This window comes from Calonectris borealis, chromosome 4 (genome assembly GCF_964195595.1).
Source record: "Calonectris borealis chromosome 4, bCalBor7.hap1.2, whole genome shotgun sequence".
Taxonomy (NCBI): Eukaryota; Metazoa; Chordata; class Aves; order Procellariiformes; family Procellariidae; genus Calonectris; species Calonectris borealis.
The window spans coordinates 10,637,501-10,655,997 of NC_134315.1; the positions used below are offsets into that span (position 1 = coordinate 10,637,501).

Genomic DNA, 18,497 nt, shown 5'->3' on the forward strand with positions numbered 1-18,497 from the left:
CCTACTCCTGTATTAATATGTCTCTTCATAAAGTAAGAAGCAGACTGTTTTTAGAAACACAGAACACTGCAGTTGTCAGTGTGGTCAAGTGCACAGAAAAACAGCTTAAAACCTTTCAGTCTCCGTAATCTCCGAATTGCATATAGCTGTAGTAATTGCATCATTTTGGGTGGAAGTTATTTGCAAGTTAACTGGCTGTCTAGTTTTTGTTGTTGTTACTAGCTTGACTTAATAGAATGATTCTGATACTTAGAAACGTATCTGAAGGTACAGTTTATATTACTGAAGAAGGAAGCAACTTAAATAGTCTTAGGAATGAATAGAAGAATACAATCATTGGTTCAGTTCTCTGCTATGTATAATGCATGATCAACTGTTACGTGAATTTGCTGCTCTGAGCATCCATAGCCATTACAGCAATTCTGACTGTTCAACTGTTCTTGATATTACAGTGGACTAAAGAGGATGGACATAGAACTGCCACCTCTGCTGTCCCTAACCTGTTTGTTCCATTGAACACCAATCCAAAGGAGGTTCAAGAAATGAGGAACAAGGTTTGTAACAGCAGTAAAATAACTTTTTTTTGGTCGTCACTACAATTAAGTTGCGTACTTGTAATGAACTAACTTGCTTTGCTAAAGTTTTGGCGTTCAATAACACAGCTCTGGTATTGTCTTGCCCCTTTATAACTAGATACTGAAACATGTTCTGAACTCATCTTGGAAAAAGATGGTATTACTGTCCACTATATGAAGACTTTCATTGTCTTACATTTTGTTATTGTCAGACCAGTTGCTGGATACCTCTGAAACGGCTACCACTGAGTTTATGGTAGTAATTCTGTTCCCTGAGATCATAGTTTTACATTAGTGACCTGTTTTCCTGTTTTGGTTTCATCAGTTGAAATTGTGGCCTAGGCAAAGAAGTCTACGGATATCTCTCTATATTATATTTTTTTATATTATAATATGCTGTGATTGTTGCAGAAATTTTTGGGGCCTTTGGAACTGCATGTTAATCTTTTTTAAATGACCTAGCAGTTAATTTTCCAGTCTTTGAATTTCAGATCTTCTTGTCACCAGTCTACCAACAGGAAAGCATTGAATGCATTGGGGTTTTTTCACTTTATTTCTTTTGAAGTATAAAATATGGACTGGTATCGTGCTAATACTTAACTTGTTCTGGATTGTTTTGATACTTCTAACTGATGACCATATGAAACATGGGAGTTGGCATTATGTCACAGGAAGTCTGTGTGCAGGGGTACTAGCAGGAATACTAATTTGTTCTAAAATAATTTGTGTAAGGTTGACAGAGCTTTTGCTTTTCCTGACTCGGCACTGTAAAATAATAATCACTTGAAATTAGAAGTCTGGTGAAATTGCCAAGAGGTTTCTTGGTGTTTGAAACACAAATATTGTTTTATTAAAAACTTGCATGAAGCGACTAAGAGGAGAGAAGTAAAACTTCAAACTTTTTACTTTCCTGATGACGAGAAGGGTAGTAAACTAGAAACAATTACAGATGATGTAGGATGTTCATACTTTCTGAAATACCAAGTATTTAATAATACCTTGTGTTTGTATACTTGTATGCATGCAATTTTATATAAATTGAATATCCTTTTTAGTTTTAAAGTAGAGGTCTTTCTGGATGCGTGCATTTCTTCATTTATCTTGGAACAAGAACCAGAATATTTTAGAAATAAATTTTGAGTCAGTTGTTATGAATTCTTTACCGCTGTAGGATATCTAAGTTAACTAATATCTAGATTTAAAGATCCAGTTTCTGTTCCCGTCTTCTGTATGGAAAGAACTGGGAGGTATTTAGGATGCAACAAAAGGGATGTGTTTGAGTACTCTGGAGTGTCAGTTTATGCATAGAAAAATATATGCCCTTTTGAGATTATGGTCCTGACTATATGTAAAAATTGAATGTTGTGCAGTGTTTTACGTTAAGTTCTGTAGGAAGATGATACTGTGATACAATCTTAGTGACTAGTAGCTAGTGACAGAAACCTGTAAATGACTGGTCAGGTACATCGACTTCTATAAATATGACCTCTGTGCTTCCCTTCTCTTCTCACTTTTCTTCACAAACTGGAGTTGTCTGTTACCTGATCTGTAGAGTTTTACCATGAGCCAGTACTCAAAAGTAAGGGACAGTACCTGCTGTGGTACTTAAAGGCTAAATTCTGAGAAATGTGAGGAAACAACTAGGAACCTGAGCGCATATCTTCAAGTGGTGTTTATAAGCACAGCTTTTATTTGATGAGTAGGGCCATAGGGGCCATAGCAATTGACACTAGTTGCAGGTTCACCCACCCCTTTTTCAAATAGGAGAATGTGGTTAACTTTTCTCTGTTGTTCATGTGAGTGTATTCTGCTGCTTTCCTTTACAGATCCGAGAGCAAAATTTACAAGATATTAAAACCGCAGGCCCTCAATCACAGGTCCTTTCTGGGGTAGTTGTGGACAGGAGTCTTGTACAGGTGAGAGTATAAAATGCCTAAAACTATTAGCTTAAAGTTAATCTATGATATCCTTTGCTTTCACCTAATATATCACTATAAAATTATTCTTTAATTGGCAGAGAGTAACTGTTTATAAGGTAAGTCTTAGAGGTAACACCATTGTCTTTGCGAGAGTGCTCAGGGTCAGAAATTTAAGAGGCTTCAGCCATGTAGCCCAAGCATGTCTGTGGAGGATGCTTCTTGGTTTTTTTTGCTGAATGTAATGCATGAAATTCAAGAGGCTTATTTATGTGGGTTAGATACTTGTTCAAAACTAGTTGGGCTTTGTGACAACTTTTTTTTTTGTTTGCTTTCCAAGTTTGTGTATCTTGAAGTATTAATACTGGGCACAGCAGGCTCACTATGGGGCAGTAGTGTTGCGTGTTAAATATGTTTTATTGTGCTTCCTAATATTTTATTTGAAGAGCAGTTTGGGAAAAAAAGCTATTATACATCAATAAAACTTAAAAGCAGTATATCTGGATATACAAAAGACTTTATCTATGAATCATAGCTCAAAGTAAAGTAAGAATTAGAGCTCCACAGTTATACTGTATAGCTGAATGACTTTAAAGCTCTATATATCAGAGTGCTTTAACTGCCCCAGATAAGTATTTTCTGATATACTTTTAGAAGTTTGGCAAGTCTTATCATGACCATAGCATTATTGATGTTGGGTGTCATATTGTGTGCATGTCAATTCATTGTCTTTTGCAATTTTATCTATCACTTACTGTTTCTTTGCATGTTTTCAGCAAGCATCATAATGCTTTTGGTTGATGTTTTAAAGCCTGGGCTCGGTTTGCTCTGTTTACTCAATTTACTGTTGCAGGATGCTCCCCTCTCAGACTGTACGGAATCTATTGAAGGGCTCGATCTCACAGAGCAGGCCTTTAGTCCCGCTAAATCTCTGTCTGTTAGAAAGGTACTGCCCTGTCATACTGCTCTAAATACTGTTGTTCACCCTTCATTTTACCTCTTCCTTACCCTGACCTTTTCCCTTTGTTAGCTAATGGTTTGGCTAGAAAAGAAAAAAAAAAAAAAAAAAGATGGATCTCCAAATTATGTATGTGCAACTAATCAAGCAGGTACTTTACCCTGTTAAAGTATCGTTTAAGGATTTTAATCTTTTTCTTTGTCAGTAGAAGCTGATGAGGAAACACTTTTGATATTAAGGTGCTGATTAGGTTCTGCATATAGTGGGTTTCTTTGCACATGCTGCTAGTGTTGAATTACTCTAATTTGAGATCCATTTTGAGTTAGCTTAATCTCAGCCTGATTACATCAGTGTAATTCCGAAGATATCCACATGTTCAGAGTGTGTCATGCTGACAAACACTGTCAACTTTTGATGCTATATTGCTAGACGATGTTTCCTTAAAACTTCCTGCAGTTATCTACAAGAGTTGCTGAGTAATGCCCCACACTTCCAAAACTGATTTGCTTTCAAACGTGTAATCATGCCTGTGCTTACGTAATATACTTTAAATACAGAATAAATTCAAGAGATGTGTGTATGGTTGAGGTGGGCAGTCCCTGGAGACTGAGTAAACAGGAGCAGTTTGCACATTGGAAGCTGTCTTTCTCTCCCGGGTTTTGAAGGAGTTTGTTAGAGGTGATCTAACATGGAAGCACAGTGTGTGAATAAGCATCAGTGTCTCTTCTGCTCCAGTATTTTATCTAAAAGATTCTTAAATCTTGGTTTAGGTCGTGCCTAACATCTCATTATCAGAATAGGTTTCCCATCAAAAAAACAGAATACTTTGAATTACATCACTGTTGCAAATCTCATGACTTTGTAACACTTTCTAGTGTAATGAGCCAGTTTGTATTATAGATAGTTGTATCATACTGAGAATTTGATAATGATGTTTTTCAGATTACAGTTTGTTTTATCCATATTCTGAAAGGAAAAATAATAAAATACTATTTCCAGATTTAAGATGAAAAATAAAACAAAGCCACATTCTTCCAGGCAGTGCATGCCTTTTATTCTCTGCTTAATAATACCTTCAAAGTGAAAAATTATTTTTATGATAGTCATCCATTGGTTATCACAACATACGTGGTTTCTTTCATCAGTGATGTGCAAGATATCATTCAAGTATTATTTTTGAATAATGGCATCATCTTTCTATAAAACTAGTCAAATATTTTACATGCATTTTTGTAGATGGCAAGGAGCCAACAAAAGGTCTATTGGTTATGTGATTTTGCCTTGTATATAATGTTAGGGTTTAGATGTCCAAATGATGTGTTCCCTTTTAGTGGTGTCATGAAAGTGCTTTCCTCCTGAAATACTGTGTAAAATTAGATCACAATGTTAATTACAGTAGGAGTGGCCTATTTCATAATCTTTATTATCTTAATACAGATTGTGACCTAAATGCTTAATAATTTCCTGTTGGGGGGAAAACAAAACCAACAAAAAAAACCAACACAAAAAAAAACCGCAAAAAACCTATGAGCCAAACAACAACAACAAAAAAACCCACCAGAGAAATTTTCTAGAAAGATTATGCCAAAAATCAGTGTATTGTGGAACAGAGGAAAGTATAAGCAATCTTATGATGCCCACATAAACCTCACATGAAACTTTGAATGAAACTTTGAGGAGACCTATACATCCAACGACTTAAGGACTTTTAGGTACCAGATAATTACAAGTTCTCACTTGACAAATTCTTTGACACTCAATTATGGTTAAAGTAAAAAGTTCCATCTGCTTGCAGTAATGCTTAAAATGTATTATGTTTTCAGTTAACGTTGAGATTTATATCAAATACTAACGCACACTATTTTGGATGAAAAAAATCCTTTTTGTGTACAGTATGCATGTAATGCTTTGAGTCTTCTGTGCCTATGGCTGCAGTAGTAAATACTCCATTTTGCCTGTCACTTGCTTCGTCCATGTTCTGAGAAGTTCTGGCCATGTTGCAACACCAGCTTCTTGTGCATCATGTAATTTTATTTGTGTTACAGACTTGGTTAACCAAGCTTCTGCTGCAGTCTTGGCTGAATCAGAGGGAATGTTGGTTATTCTTACCAATGACCATTCTGCAATCTGATTTAAAAAAAAAAAAATTCACATGAATTTTCAAGAATTTTCAGTAAAAGGGGAATCACCCATCTCGTGTCTCTTCCTTTAGAATGGAAATTCTGTGGCTTTGTTCTTCATGAAGAGCCTCTCAGTTCTGCCCCTGAGGTGGCACTGTGTTTTAATGGCAACTTCTACATGAACAGTACTTTAAGAATCTTGTTTTTTTGGATAAAGGCACTGCATTAATGCCAGATTGTGTTAAGAGTGATTGTTAACTTTAGACAACTATTATGAACCTACTGTCTGATTGAGAGAAAACTTGGCATGTATAAGGTGCCAATTTTGCTCATATCTATCCCTGAGAACAAGATGAAGTGTTTGCCTGTTAAATGATGGTCACCTCATAGCAGTTTTGAGTTTTTCTCTGAAAGCAAGATTTGGTGGAGAAGTTGCAAAACGACTTCATAATTTAAAATTTCCTTGTAGGATATGTGAGGTCCAAGTTTAGTATGAAGGTATATTGCGTATCATCAGCTATAAATGACTTTCCCTTTTGGGGAAGAGATCTTTGTGGATCTTTGTGGGAGAGTATGCCCCTACAAAATTCTCAGGAGTGAAAATATATTCTGTTCATGAATGTAATCTGTCCATTATTTCTTACAGTGGAGAAAATGCTGTTGATATTCAGGTGCTGACACATGCAATCAAACTTCAAATAGTCATCAAAATATTCAGGATCATCATAAAATAATACTAGTGTCAGCATAATCCAGATGAAATCACTAGAACATTAGTTTTTCGCATGTCATCCTGTGTTGAAACAGAGTGCCAGTCTTCTATATAGGAATTTATTCCCTCTCTACAGGCTCTCTAATACTGAAAGCAACTCCAGACCGATTTTCTTGTTCAGTTTTTCTGAACGTTCATAGGAATCTCCGAATCCATGGACAGGTGGATAGCTCTGCAAAGTCTTGTCTATTTTGGTGTCACATTTAACAACGTAAAATATGTCCTGTACTGTCTTTTTAGTCCTTTATACTCGTCTTCCTTCTGTTCCATGTTACTCTCTTCATTTTGTGTTGTATATTTTTATTTGAATTCTTGGAAGGCTGCTCTGTGGCCTATTTCGTGAAGTAATGCATCTCTACTTCTTTGATTTGTACATGTTTTAGAGTAATCATGTTGCAGAACTTACTAACATACTACTATAATTTATTTTCCCCGTAGAATCAGTGCCTCTACCCTTACAATTTTCATTAGTGGCCTTTAAACTGCTTCCATATTATTGATACTGAGCAAAACTGGATGTGTTAATCTGGAAACAGCTTTTAGCAGATCAAAACTTTGCCTTTCTGGTTTCTCCTGTAATTTTTCTGCTTTTATGGTCCAAAAACCACAAGTGCTTTTTCCTTGTAATACATAATCCGCTTACTGTCGTTGCCTCTGATCTTTTTCAATATTATTTCTCTTGGGTCAAAGATAGTCAGCTAGTACAAATACTGTTTGCATTGATTGTGGGTATGGGTTTTGTGTGTGTTTTGGTTTGTTGTTTGTTGTTTTTTTAATTTAGTGAATGTGATAAACTTGATGCGCTGCTTTTATTCCCAGTAGTTAACAAAGGTACTCTCAAGGAGAACACATAATGCCAGTGCACTAGTCATCTTGCTGCAAACTGCGTGTCTTGCTGTTTGTGTTTATTAAATCAATAGCCATTCAGTAAAATCTTGTTTTGTGTGAAAGTTGTTCTACTCTGTCATTTCGGATTTAACTTGCAGACAAGATTCAAAGGATTCCAGGGATACCAGTGTGCACCGTATGTCTTGTTCCTCTGTTGACTTTTGTAATCCTAGAAAACTCTAGAAACTCTGCCTGAGATCAATGCTTTACGTGCCCCTGCTACTTGTTGCTGAGTTTCAGTTAAAACTGCATATTTAGTTTGAAGGGTGGGCAGAGATAGAGAGGGAAATATAAAATTGCCGCGGACACAAATTTTCTGCCATCATTAAAAGCTGGACCTGTAGTTTTGGGGGTGTTTTACAGTTTCTACAAAACAATTAGGATTTGTACAAAGGTTGATGTTTTTGTGACTTTTTAATGCATTATCCTGTAAGAAAAGCCATGACTATCAAATCGGAGGTTTTCTGGTATTAAGAGAGCTGGTGCTTAATGGAAATAGTTGAGGAAAGGCTTTTGACATTCTACTGACATTCTGCATCTGAGACGAGAGTTCCTCTTATTTTATGAAGAAACAGAGGCGATCTGTAACGTTTTAGAGATGTTTCTCTCCTGCAGTTCCCTTCAGGATCTTACAGTGGAGACCTGTTGTTACGCTGTTTGTTCTTCAGTACTTCTGGCTGGTGTTTGCTTCCTGAAGAGCAGCATAGATTCTAACAACCAGCTGTTCTTACCTCCCTGGATTGCTCTAGACCAGATTTCTGGAGATCTCTCATGAAGCTTTCAGAAATATCTAACTGCTCTTGTCCTCATTCCATCTGGACATTCTTGTCTGTCACCTTTTTGGTGCTGACAACTTGTCCAAAGCAGCTCTTAGCATCCAAAACAGTATTCTGCCTAATTTCATCTTCAGTTTTAGAGCAAAGATCTCATGCTTGTCCATCAAGTATGGACATGGAATGGAATGTTTGTCTCTTTGTTCGGGTGCTCTTTATTTTTGAACTGTGCTGTCTAATGCTTTCTTTTAAATATTGGTACAAGTAACATTTAAATATGAAGATGACTTGGGCCAGTCAGTAACCCATACTTATTTGGTAATGGAATTCAAATACCTCTTTTCAACAATGAAGACAATTCAGGTATCACAATGACACGAGGCACAGACCACACATCAGTCATTTCCAAACTAGTGTCCGTAGAGTTCTGTATATCCAATGAAAAAAACAAATGCTTAAACAAGTCACCTGAAAGATACAGCATTTATCCAGGCAAGCATCTTCCGTATCCGAGACAGTGAAAAACCAATAGCTTTAGTCTTTACTATATGATTAGAGAAGAAAAACTTAAAACCTTAGCATTAGAGAATCTCTGATGCAGCTGCTTTTGTCCATTGGAACTTACTGTACTTAGAATTGCTAATGTTTTATTTTTATTTGTATAACTTTTTATCTGGCTTGTATGACAAATGTTATAGATGTAAATATGCAAACTTGTATAAGGTTACAGTCAACCTTAATTACTTAAAAATTGCTTGTAATAAACTGTTAATGTGGTGTATAGAGAACACATGCAAGATGGCTTTTTACTATAACATCTGTTAGATGTTATGTAGTAGCTAATGGCAACTACTACTAATCTACTATTATGTAGTAGAAATGACTTTTCCCTTATTAAAAAAAAAAAAACAAACAAACAAACGTCAAAACAAACAAACAAAAAACCCAAAACAAACCACAAACAAAAATACTTATGAGCTGAGTCCCGTGAACTACTACAGGTATCCTGTGCCCAGACTGCCATGCAGTTGGGCCTGCTATCCTGTTTCTTTTGTGGGGAGGAGAAGAAACTTGATACTTCTGTGACTTCAGATATAATTCAGCTAGACTGTTTGGCTGCTGTTTGATTTACTGCTTAATGGTGGATATTCCCTGGTGGAAACACTGATGTGTCTGTAAGAGTAATTAATGAGACCTGTTTTCTCCTTTATATTAACCTGCTGTCAATTAAATTTTTTTTTAAGTTCTGTAATAGATTTTTTTTTTAAAAAAAAAAGTAGCATTTTTCAGATTATCTTTTTGTTTTGTTTTTGGTTGCTTTTTAGCCTCTACTTCTCAGGGTTCTGCAAGTTACTGCTCGATTGCAGATGTATCTTAATTTTCTTTTGTCAGGGAGAACTGGTGACTGCGTCAAAGGCAATAATTGAGAAAGAGTATCAACCAAAAGTCATAGTGAGCACAACTGGACCAAATCCCTTCAATAAACTCACTGATCGAGAACTGGAAGAATATCGCAAAGAAGTAGAAAGAAAGCAGAAGGGACCGGAAGGTTGGTTTCTCTGTGTGTGTTTTTTCTGCAATAGACTATAATAACAGCAAGTTTATTACTAATTAGAAGGGGGGTTACCTGCAAAGGCCATGGATAAATTATTCAGCTTTTGTGTGTTTCAGTTTTTCCAGTGTGAATTTGAAATCTAAAAAGCATATTGGAGATAGAATGTGCAATCTAGGTGTTAATGGAGTATGCTGTAAAATGCGTAGATCTTATTTTTAAAATTATCCTAGTAGACAACCTGGGGTGTTTAGTATGGCCAGTTACTGCTGCTATTAGGAAGTTGAAAGCTTGAAACTTCAATCAAAAAAAATTTTAGGTACTGCAAAGTATTGCAGATTGTTCTGCTTTGTTTCCCTTAGCGTTAGAGATAGTCTAGGATGAAAGAATGGTATTGCTCTTTAGCAGCCAAACTGCAGTTTTCTAACTCATTGAAAATTGTGGATTTGAGAAATCCATTGAAGGGGGAAGATACAGAACAACATTTGATTGCCGCTTGGAAATGGCACACCTTGGGGACTTCCCCTAAAACAGACTCTCTAAATTATCATAGAATTATGAGGGAATTGTGCTGTAAAAAGAGATCATTGCTGCATCTGAAGTGGTTATCCTGCTTCACTTCTGTGTAGTTTTAAGGGATGATACTTATGACGCTCATCTGTTGTTAGGTTTTTAATTTGAATGATGCAGGAACTAGAAGTGCCATTTCTTTTGCAGTGTGTGCTCCCTGCTTCTGCCTTTTGATAAGATGATGTAGGAGCCATTGTAGATTGTATGTGTTCAGTTAATCAAGTATTGGACCGTGTGGGGGGGGATACTCTGCTGTTATGCCTGTGTAACTGCATACATTTATTCTCTCAGTAACACTGCTACATCATTCTTAGATAAGATATCAAAATATGGAGAGACTGTGTTACTGAGACAGACACCAGCTGGGGAACAGAATACATTGCTTAGAAATCAGATCATCAGAGAGCAAAATACGCCAGATAAAAGATCTCTGGATTTGAAAGGGAGATCAAAAACCTTTCAAGGAACAGATACGAAGACTTTACAGGATCGTGACATATCATCACTGTCTAAATCTTTAGATAACACTCAGTTTGCTGCTGCATGGGTTTCTTGTCAGACCACGCAGCAAGTCATCACACATCTTAACCGAGAAGAACCAGATGGGCAGAAGTCCTCCCATAAGGAATTTCATACTGCAGTGATCAAAGCATTAAGGTCCGATCCTGACCTTTTGGCTGAGGCCTCAGGTATTACTAATATGGTACAGTTGGGCTTGCAATCTAAGGAACAACCTCTTTACCTACACCGTTTGGAGATTCTGTCAGTTGACTCTCATCTGTGGGATTGATTTCACTTTTAATTGCCTAGGTGAACTCTATGGAACAATGTTTTAATATTTTTCCTGATATACGGTGTACTCTATTAACGTTTTCCTTTGGATCTAGAGCTGTTTAAACCTGGAAGCAAGGGGGACCCTCCTTACTAATAACAAATATGCAAACCACTGTGAAATCTGTTTTGAATCATTTAATTACTGCATGTTTCTCTGATTATCTGTGCAGTCGTCTTTTCTTTTGGGATGCGATTTTGTTTACTCCGAGTTTCAGCAATACAAAGCAAGCAAAAGAGCATTATCTTGTGTAGGTCTGATAGCCTCCCCCCTGCCATTTGTTTATATCTTCCTTGTGGTTTTTCCTCACAAGTTCTCTTTAGAACAGCGTGATAAACCAACTCATAAACAATTACATTATTCATGCCCTTTTAGGAAAAAAAAAGAAACCACCACAGAGCTCAACTGTGACTTCAACAGTTTTGTTAATATCAAGTTATCACTTAATTTTCTTTTGCTTGTTTTGGTATTATTTAATATCCTGGCAGAATTTTGATTCAGAAAAATGTATTCATATCTTACGTGCATGGAGCAAAAGGACACTTTTGGTTTCTCACATGCTGAAAGGTTTTGTCTGCCTTTTTAATTTCTCTGTTTACATCTGCAGAACCTTCAGAAGATGGCAGACAACAGAAAGAGAGAAGTCCCCCTGATCACACTTCAGCTCGCACTCCTCCCAGTACGCCGATTAAAATAGAGGAAGGTATGTTCTTCTGATTTGGGGGCCAGGGGAAACCAGTAACTGCATCATTAGTGACTGACGCATGAAAATATATGAACTGGTATCTAGTAAAGGTAAACTATTTCTTGTATTTTATTTTTATACTACCTAAAATATACAACACTGAACTATGAGTGTAATAGGAGTAATGTTTACAATAATAAAGAAGTGTGCATTGATATAAAGACGAATTTTCATCTCAGAATTTTTATCTCTCGGTGTTTCTCAGCTGATTTACCCTTTTGTACATTTTTTGCAAGAAAGAATTGCTCTTATGAAATGAAATAGTGTCTGGTGGTGAACCAGACACAAATTTAGATGCTTTGGTAAATCTCCTTCACTGATTGCACATTTCTTAAACATTATTGTACTTGGATTACACCTCAGTAAATATTTTTTCGAACTCAATTTGAATCTAAATGTCATTATTTGCTCACCTTATGTAGTAGTTTCAAGTAAAATGAGAGCAGGGCTAGTAAAGTCTACAATTTCCTCAAAAAAGGATAAAATAACAATCTGGAACAGGTGTAATCTAATTTTTGTCTTGTTTCTTTTACCTTGTACATTGGATATATCACTTGTCTGTTAGTCTTCCATTCACTACTTCATCTCATTCTGTTTTCTATAAGAATGGTTGCAACCATTCTTCTAACTTAACACAATGGCTGTGATGAATGCATAGATTCTCTACTTGTGCTTTTTTCTTCTTGTGGCTGCGTTACAAACAGGAGATGGATATGCTAAAGAGTACCTGTTACCATAGTAAGTATCATTCCATACTCTGACCTGCTTATGTGCTTTGCTTCACTCTTGCATCTTTGTTTACTAAGTTTTTTTGTTGGGTTTGGTTTTGTTTTAAAAGCAGGCTTTTTCAGTTGAGACGCTGATTTCTTTAGTTCTTGATTTCGTTAAATTCTAGGTAGTTACAGATCTTATGTTAAAATGCACTCCCCCTTTGAAAGAGGCTGTGAAAGTGACATCATGTGTTTCCATATCTATGTGTCTGATTCCTCAGTTTCAAAAGGAATAGTCTGAAGTCATCTTTCAGATATAACTGAAACAGGTCTGGGAGTTTCCGCCCCAACAGTTTGCTGCTGCCTATACAACTTGGACCTGGTAATGAAATGGAAGAAAGTTCCTAATCTATTCCAGTGCAGAAGTGTTACCACTGACATTGATTTTAAACTTACCCGGCAGGCTTCTGCACAGAAGTGGATATGGAACTACTCCCATGTTACATATGTCAGCTGTAGGGAAACTCAAATTCCAACCAAGGAATAGCAGCAACTTCTAGAGCTGTTTCGGCTAGATCTGCAGGGCTACATCAGATTATACTTCAAAGTAATAAGGATGTTTGGCCCCCTCCATTTGTATGTCCTGTTATATCTGAAAGTCAGTGTGTTTGTCATAGATATGAAAGTCGAACTACATTGTAGACAACAGTGATGTTACTAATAAAGTTCTAAACCCTGAAAATTCTTTTAAACTGAGAATTGTGTTCCATGAACTCTTCTAGTTGTGTAAGTTTTCCGGGACAAACATACAAAGCTTATTTCAGAGAGTAACTGGAAGTTCATGCCATGATGACTTTGGTTGGTAGAAGTTCTGTTGAATGACAATGTTCTCTGTATACAGACACTTCTCAACTTTTTTTTCCTCATATTGCTTCTATTTAAGTGTAGCTAAAGTCAGAAAAGTGTTTTATGTTAACTCAGTTATAGACTAGTTTGTATGTTTGTCCACATGTTTGTGTTGAAAAAAAAACATAAACCTTTGTTTTCATAAATAATGTGAATTGTAAACACATACCAGTATTAATGTTACTTTTCAGACTCTTATGCCACAGTATATGTAAAGGGAGAGCATGGATGTAGATGTGATTATTCTAAAAACTTAAGAATTTTTGAGGTACTGCTGAGTTCTTAAACTGTAAATAGGTTTTGCAGCAAGATACATTTTTAAACCTTCCTAGTCGTGTTACTGAACTCCATCAAGTAGGATAGCAAGGCGTTTACGTATTTTATACTTTCTTTATCGAATGTGGAATTTGTCAATCTCCCTAATTCTGACAAAATATTGCCCTTAGCGAGCTAGATAAACAGATGTTTGTTTGATTCCAGCATAATGTTAATCTGTTTAGTAAAGCTGGTGGTAATTTGACAAACTGGGAAGGATAGCAGTCCTGGATTAATGAGTTATAAAACTGTTTCTATTTATCCAATACTTAGGCCAACTGGCAAATGCTTTTTGAATGCCTGTAGCTTCCTATCCTTTAATTTTAAGAATTTCTAATCCCTTTTTTAAAACTTTGTTTAAAACTTTCTTTTAAACTCTTTTTAAAAAAATAAAACTAACAATCTAATGTGGTGCCTGTTCTAAAAATTGGGCCAGCTAATGAATAGAATATTTCAGTTGGAAGGGACCTACAACGGCCACCTAGTCCACCTGCCTGACCACTTCAGGGCTGAGCACAAGTTGAAGCCTGTTGTTAAGGGCATTGTCCCAATGCCTCTTCAACACTGACAGGCCTGGGGCATCGACCACCTCTCTGGGAAGCCTGTTCCAGTGCTTGACCACCCTCTCGGTAGAGCAGTGCTTCCTGATGTCCAGTCTAAACCTCCCCTGGTGCAGCTTTGAGCCATTCCCAGGCGTCCTGTCACTGGATCCCAGGGAGAAGAGATCAGGAATGCTTTCAGTTAATTCCTGAAAAGTAAAATTAAATCCAAAAAGAGTGTAGTGGTAGCGAAGAATTGTAGGTGGTGCTTCTTACAAATTTGTGTGTCACATACATATATAGGTTAAACTAGAGCTTCAGGAGGCAGCTTGTAATGTACATAATCGCTTTCTCTTTTTTACTCTCTTTTAAATCCTGCCTGCATTATAACTTCTAAACTGCTAACTTGTGCATTCTGAGTGTTTGGCACTTGAATACTGGTGTGTTTTGTTTACTTAACCTATTAGAAGTTCATGGTGCTCCAGGCAAAACATGTTGGGTTTTCTAGAAGGTATTCACAGAACAGAGCCCTCTAAAATATATTAGAGGATTATTAATCCCATCTGGCAGAAATAAAAAGAACACTCATTGTCATTTCCATAGGAAAAATGGGAAAGTATTGAGTATTTTCTGTAAATTCTTGTGAAAGCCTTCAGTCTTTTCAAATTAAAATGAACAAGATTTTAAAAGGAGAAAAATAGCTGCCTGCCTTTCGTGCCTTACAATGAGTATGGCCTGGATTTTGTTCTAAATTCCTTCTTACGTAACATCAAAGGGGATATATTTGACACAGCTAACGAGATACTTCTCGGCTACAGTGCAGTGATGAACGTTGCGGGGAACTTCAGAAAGTGCTCGTTGTTAGCTATATATATATATGCACAAAGAGGAGCTTTAAACAGAAGATCTCTAAAGCATAGTGGTGAATGAGGAAAGTGTTACTTTGATTGAGGGAGTAGTGGTAAAGTTCACCTGTGGACATAAAGTTATCACTAGATTTTTGATGTTCCTTAATATACAGGGGTGAATTTTGCTGTTAGACATCACATACATTTAAAAAAAAAAAAGCTGTATTGCATAACCTGCTGAGCTCATTTAATTTTATAAACTTACATGGATTTTACTTATAGGAATCCATAATATATACTCATATCTTGCAAAAGAAGTGAAGCCTTTGTGATAGGAAATCATATTCTGAAGCAACATCTGTTAGATTTCATGGAAGAATATTAACGAAAATCCAAGCATTGTGATTAAAAACTAGCAAGCCAACAGTTTAGAAATTAATGGATTTGCATGTATCGCATCACTGCAAACCAGCAATTAGTTTTATCCCACTAAAAGAAAAAAGAAGCAAGATACGGAATTTCATGACGCTCTCTTCAATGCCAGTGAAAACTGTAGATTTAATTCCTGCTTTCTGTACTAAAATCTCATGTTGTTTGCAAATGTTATAAATAAAACATGAGAGAAGTCTGAACAGTTACTTTCTTGCTGGTTTACACCCACATGATGGAATTCAGCTTAAAACCAAACAAAACCTTTGAATATCTTATTTCTATCTCTGTGCCCAAAGCTAAAGGAGAAGAGACCTATTACAAAGGCTTTTATGCAAAGTAAATATATTTGGTTTTTTTATAGAGAGCGCTCACCATCAACTTGCTTCAGCTTTCTCCATTCTAGGGACACTTGGGTAAACTAACTCTGTCATTGTCCGTCCACTAGAGACACAGCAGGACCAGACCTACAAAGATGACAGTGACGCTGCAACTTTCAAGCAAACCCTCCCAGACCTCACCCCTGATGAGCCTTCAGAAGCACTCAGCTTCCCTCCCTTAGGAAAGGAGGAAGGGAGATGTGATGAAGATGTGCCCAAAAGCCAAATGGAATCACCTGCAGTGGAAAATAAGGAACCCCAGTCTCAGCCCGCTGAAGAGCCAGTAACACCAACAGCTGAGGAGGGGACAGCAGCTGATGCAGGTAGTGATGAATCTCCAGGGAAGTCCCCGTCAAAAAAGAAAAAGAAGTTTCGCACTCCTTCCTTCCTGAAGAAGAGCAAAAAGAAGAGTGACTCCTAAAGGCCAAACACACTGCAGAAACACTGTCATATTTTAAAATTCATTAACCACTAGAATGTACCAGATCGTACTGAGTGTTTTGTCTTACTACGTAAATGAATGCAGCAAGTAATCCAGCCAGCCCCTCAAGTTATGGCTTGATTGTTTAAGGTTATAACCAGAAACTAATGTCCAAAAAGGTGCTAATCCTGTGTTTTCAGCAGCTCCCACAGATCTGATCCCTAATTTGTAATCAAATGTAAATTACTTCCATGTGGAAGGCATTGAATCACTATTTTTAATTTAAAGCCCGCACTGCTTTACAAAAGAGTAAAAAAATTTTTCACAATTGAAAATAAAACACACATTGCTTGCCACAAGAAGTGTTCTCTTCCAATATTCTGTCCCAAGTCCCAAGTAAATTTCTTCTTCAAGATTGGCTTTTGGAGAGGATGCTTTTGCAGTGGTGATTTCAAGGGGGATGTGTTCTTGAACTGACATGTAAACTTCTGCAAGCTTGTGATTACAGATCATGTTTTAGTCAAGCTTTGAGGCTATCCATTCCTTTCATCCCCTCTGACTATTGTAACAAAATGAAGGTGTTTTTCACTTTGTTTTGTTTTATAACTGGCACTTGAAATCATCTTTGATGTCTAGGACTGAAATACCTGTGGTGTGTGCCGCTCATGTTGTGTGTTGAAAGAGCCCTTTTTTTCCTAGTGAATACAGTTTAAGGGAAATCTCTCTTTCAATCTTGCCTCCCTAAGAATCAGTCATACGGTAATTTGGCTGTTAGAAAAGGTTAAAAAGTAACTGCATTAACAGTATTTCAGAAGTTTTTCCAGCTGGTGGTGTGAAGCATGGGCAGTTGTATTTTGGGCCTTAGCACAGCGTTTTTTTCACCCTCTGAAAAATCCCTTGGGTGCACATGCAGACCTGTTGCATATAAACCCTATTTGCGGCCTTTTGTGTTTGTTCCTTCCCACGATAAAAATGTAAATGCATTACACTGAATATTTAACCTCTTTTTTATATTAATTATTTTCACTTACAAAAACTGGCATTTAATATTTTTTGTTGTTGTTGCCAGCAGTAAAGTACAGAAATCCCAAGTAACCTTAAAGGTGTATTTTCACAGTTTGCTATAAATGTTTGTTTAATATGTAGCATGGTAAGGAAAATCACTTTCACCACTCAATTCAGTGTTTTCCAGTTATTGCCATGCTTCTGTCTATCACTAATCATAAAAGTAGTTTAAGATCAGATAGGTAAAGCTTGCAAGAATCCTCCAGAAACTGTAATTACCCCAGCTGAAAGCGGGGAAGGTTGGTAACCCTTTCTGGTTTCTAGCATTAGCGTTTCTGGTGTTAACTGCAGAAAACATCGACACCCCTGTGTGGGAGAGGGAAACGCATTGACTCACAGTAAGTGTCTGTAACAAAACAGAATGTGGATGTAACCTTTTAGGACAATATTAAACATCGCAATTGGTAAAATAGCGGAAAACTAATGCCTTACATTCATGCAGCAGAAAGCATCGGGTGAGAGGCGGGTTGAGCAGTTGGAGGCAGCTATGAGTGAACAAGGCCAGCGCTAGGCTGGGAGGTGCGGATACCTCGGGCTGGTTTCAGGCAGGGAAGGGGAAACAGCTGAAAGGAGAAAGAGCTGTAAGGCCTGGAATGAGGAAAGAGGTTTTGAGGTAGTGATTGATACTGTGAGAAGCGTGACGTCACCTGCTGTGGAGTGGGCAGAGGCAGGGTGGAACAGAAGCAGCGGCAAAGCACTGTGCGGGAGAGACCCCTGAACAGCAATGTTTAGTCAGGGCTGCATGGCACCAACAGCTTTCAGCTTGTACTTTAACCTTGTATGTCCTCTCTACACTAGGAAGCATACAGTACTTATTTTGCTAAATTGTGTTTTATTGCAGGGTCGTAATTAAATGACTAATTGCTATATGTTTCAGTTCTTTAATGGAGTCCCTCCATTTATCTTGACCACATATGCAATGACTCTTAATTTCTAGTTTTGTAGTTTGTTCTTTTAATTCTTTGTATTACAATATGAAATGTAGTCATGTATGGTATGGTTACACACTTTGGGGCAGAATAAAGTCCTGTATTTTTCTTTTTCTTGTATCGTTAAGTTCTACTCACAAATAAAACTCTTTAAAAAAAAAAAAAAAATCCATGCTCTGGTTTCAGAACTTGTACAGTTTTATTCTACAGCTGTAGCCTGTTCAATTTAATTTGCTCCATTTTCTTTTAAAGAT

At 36.9% G+C, this 18,497-nt stretch overlaps 1 protein-coding gene across 18 annotated transcripts in view; it reads left to right on the forward strand.

Moving 5' to 3' along the window:
* The window catches only part of ADD1 (adducin 1), a 67,144-nt gene extending 48,733 nt beyond the window's left edge, over nucleotides 1-18,411 (forward strand). For 5 of the 18 annotated variants that reach the window (XM_075148601.1, XM_075148603.1, XM_075148605.1 and 2 more), the window contains 6 exons: nucleotides 453-554; nucleotides 2,402-2,491; nucleotides 9,395-9,551; nucleotides 10,439-10,813; nucleotides 11,564-11,659; nucleotides 15,897-18,411. In XM_075148601.1, coding sequence (XP_075004702.1) covers nucleotides 453-554; nucleotides 2,402-2,491; nucleotides 9,395-9,551; nucleotides 10,439-10,813; nucleotides 11,564-11,659; nucleotides 15,897-16,249 — 1,173 coding nt within the window. In that variant the 3' untranslated portion in view covers nucleotides 16,250-18,411. Of the gene's footprint in view, nucleotides 1-452; nucleotides 555-2,401; nucleotides 2,492-3,344; nucleotides 3,438-9,394; nucleotides 9,552-10,438; nucleotides 10,814-11,563; nucleotides 11,660-12,405; nucleotides 12,441-15,896 lie in introns of those variants that run through there. The other 13 variants (XM_075148608.1, XM_075148612.1, XM_075148611.1 and 10 more) reach the window with 6 other exon arrangements.
* Nucleotides 18,412-18,497: the final 86 nt, after the last annotated feature.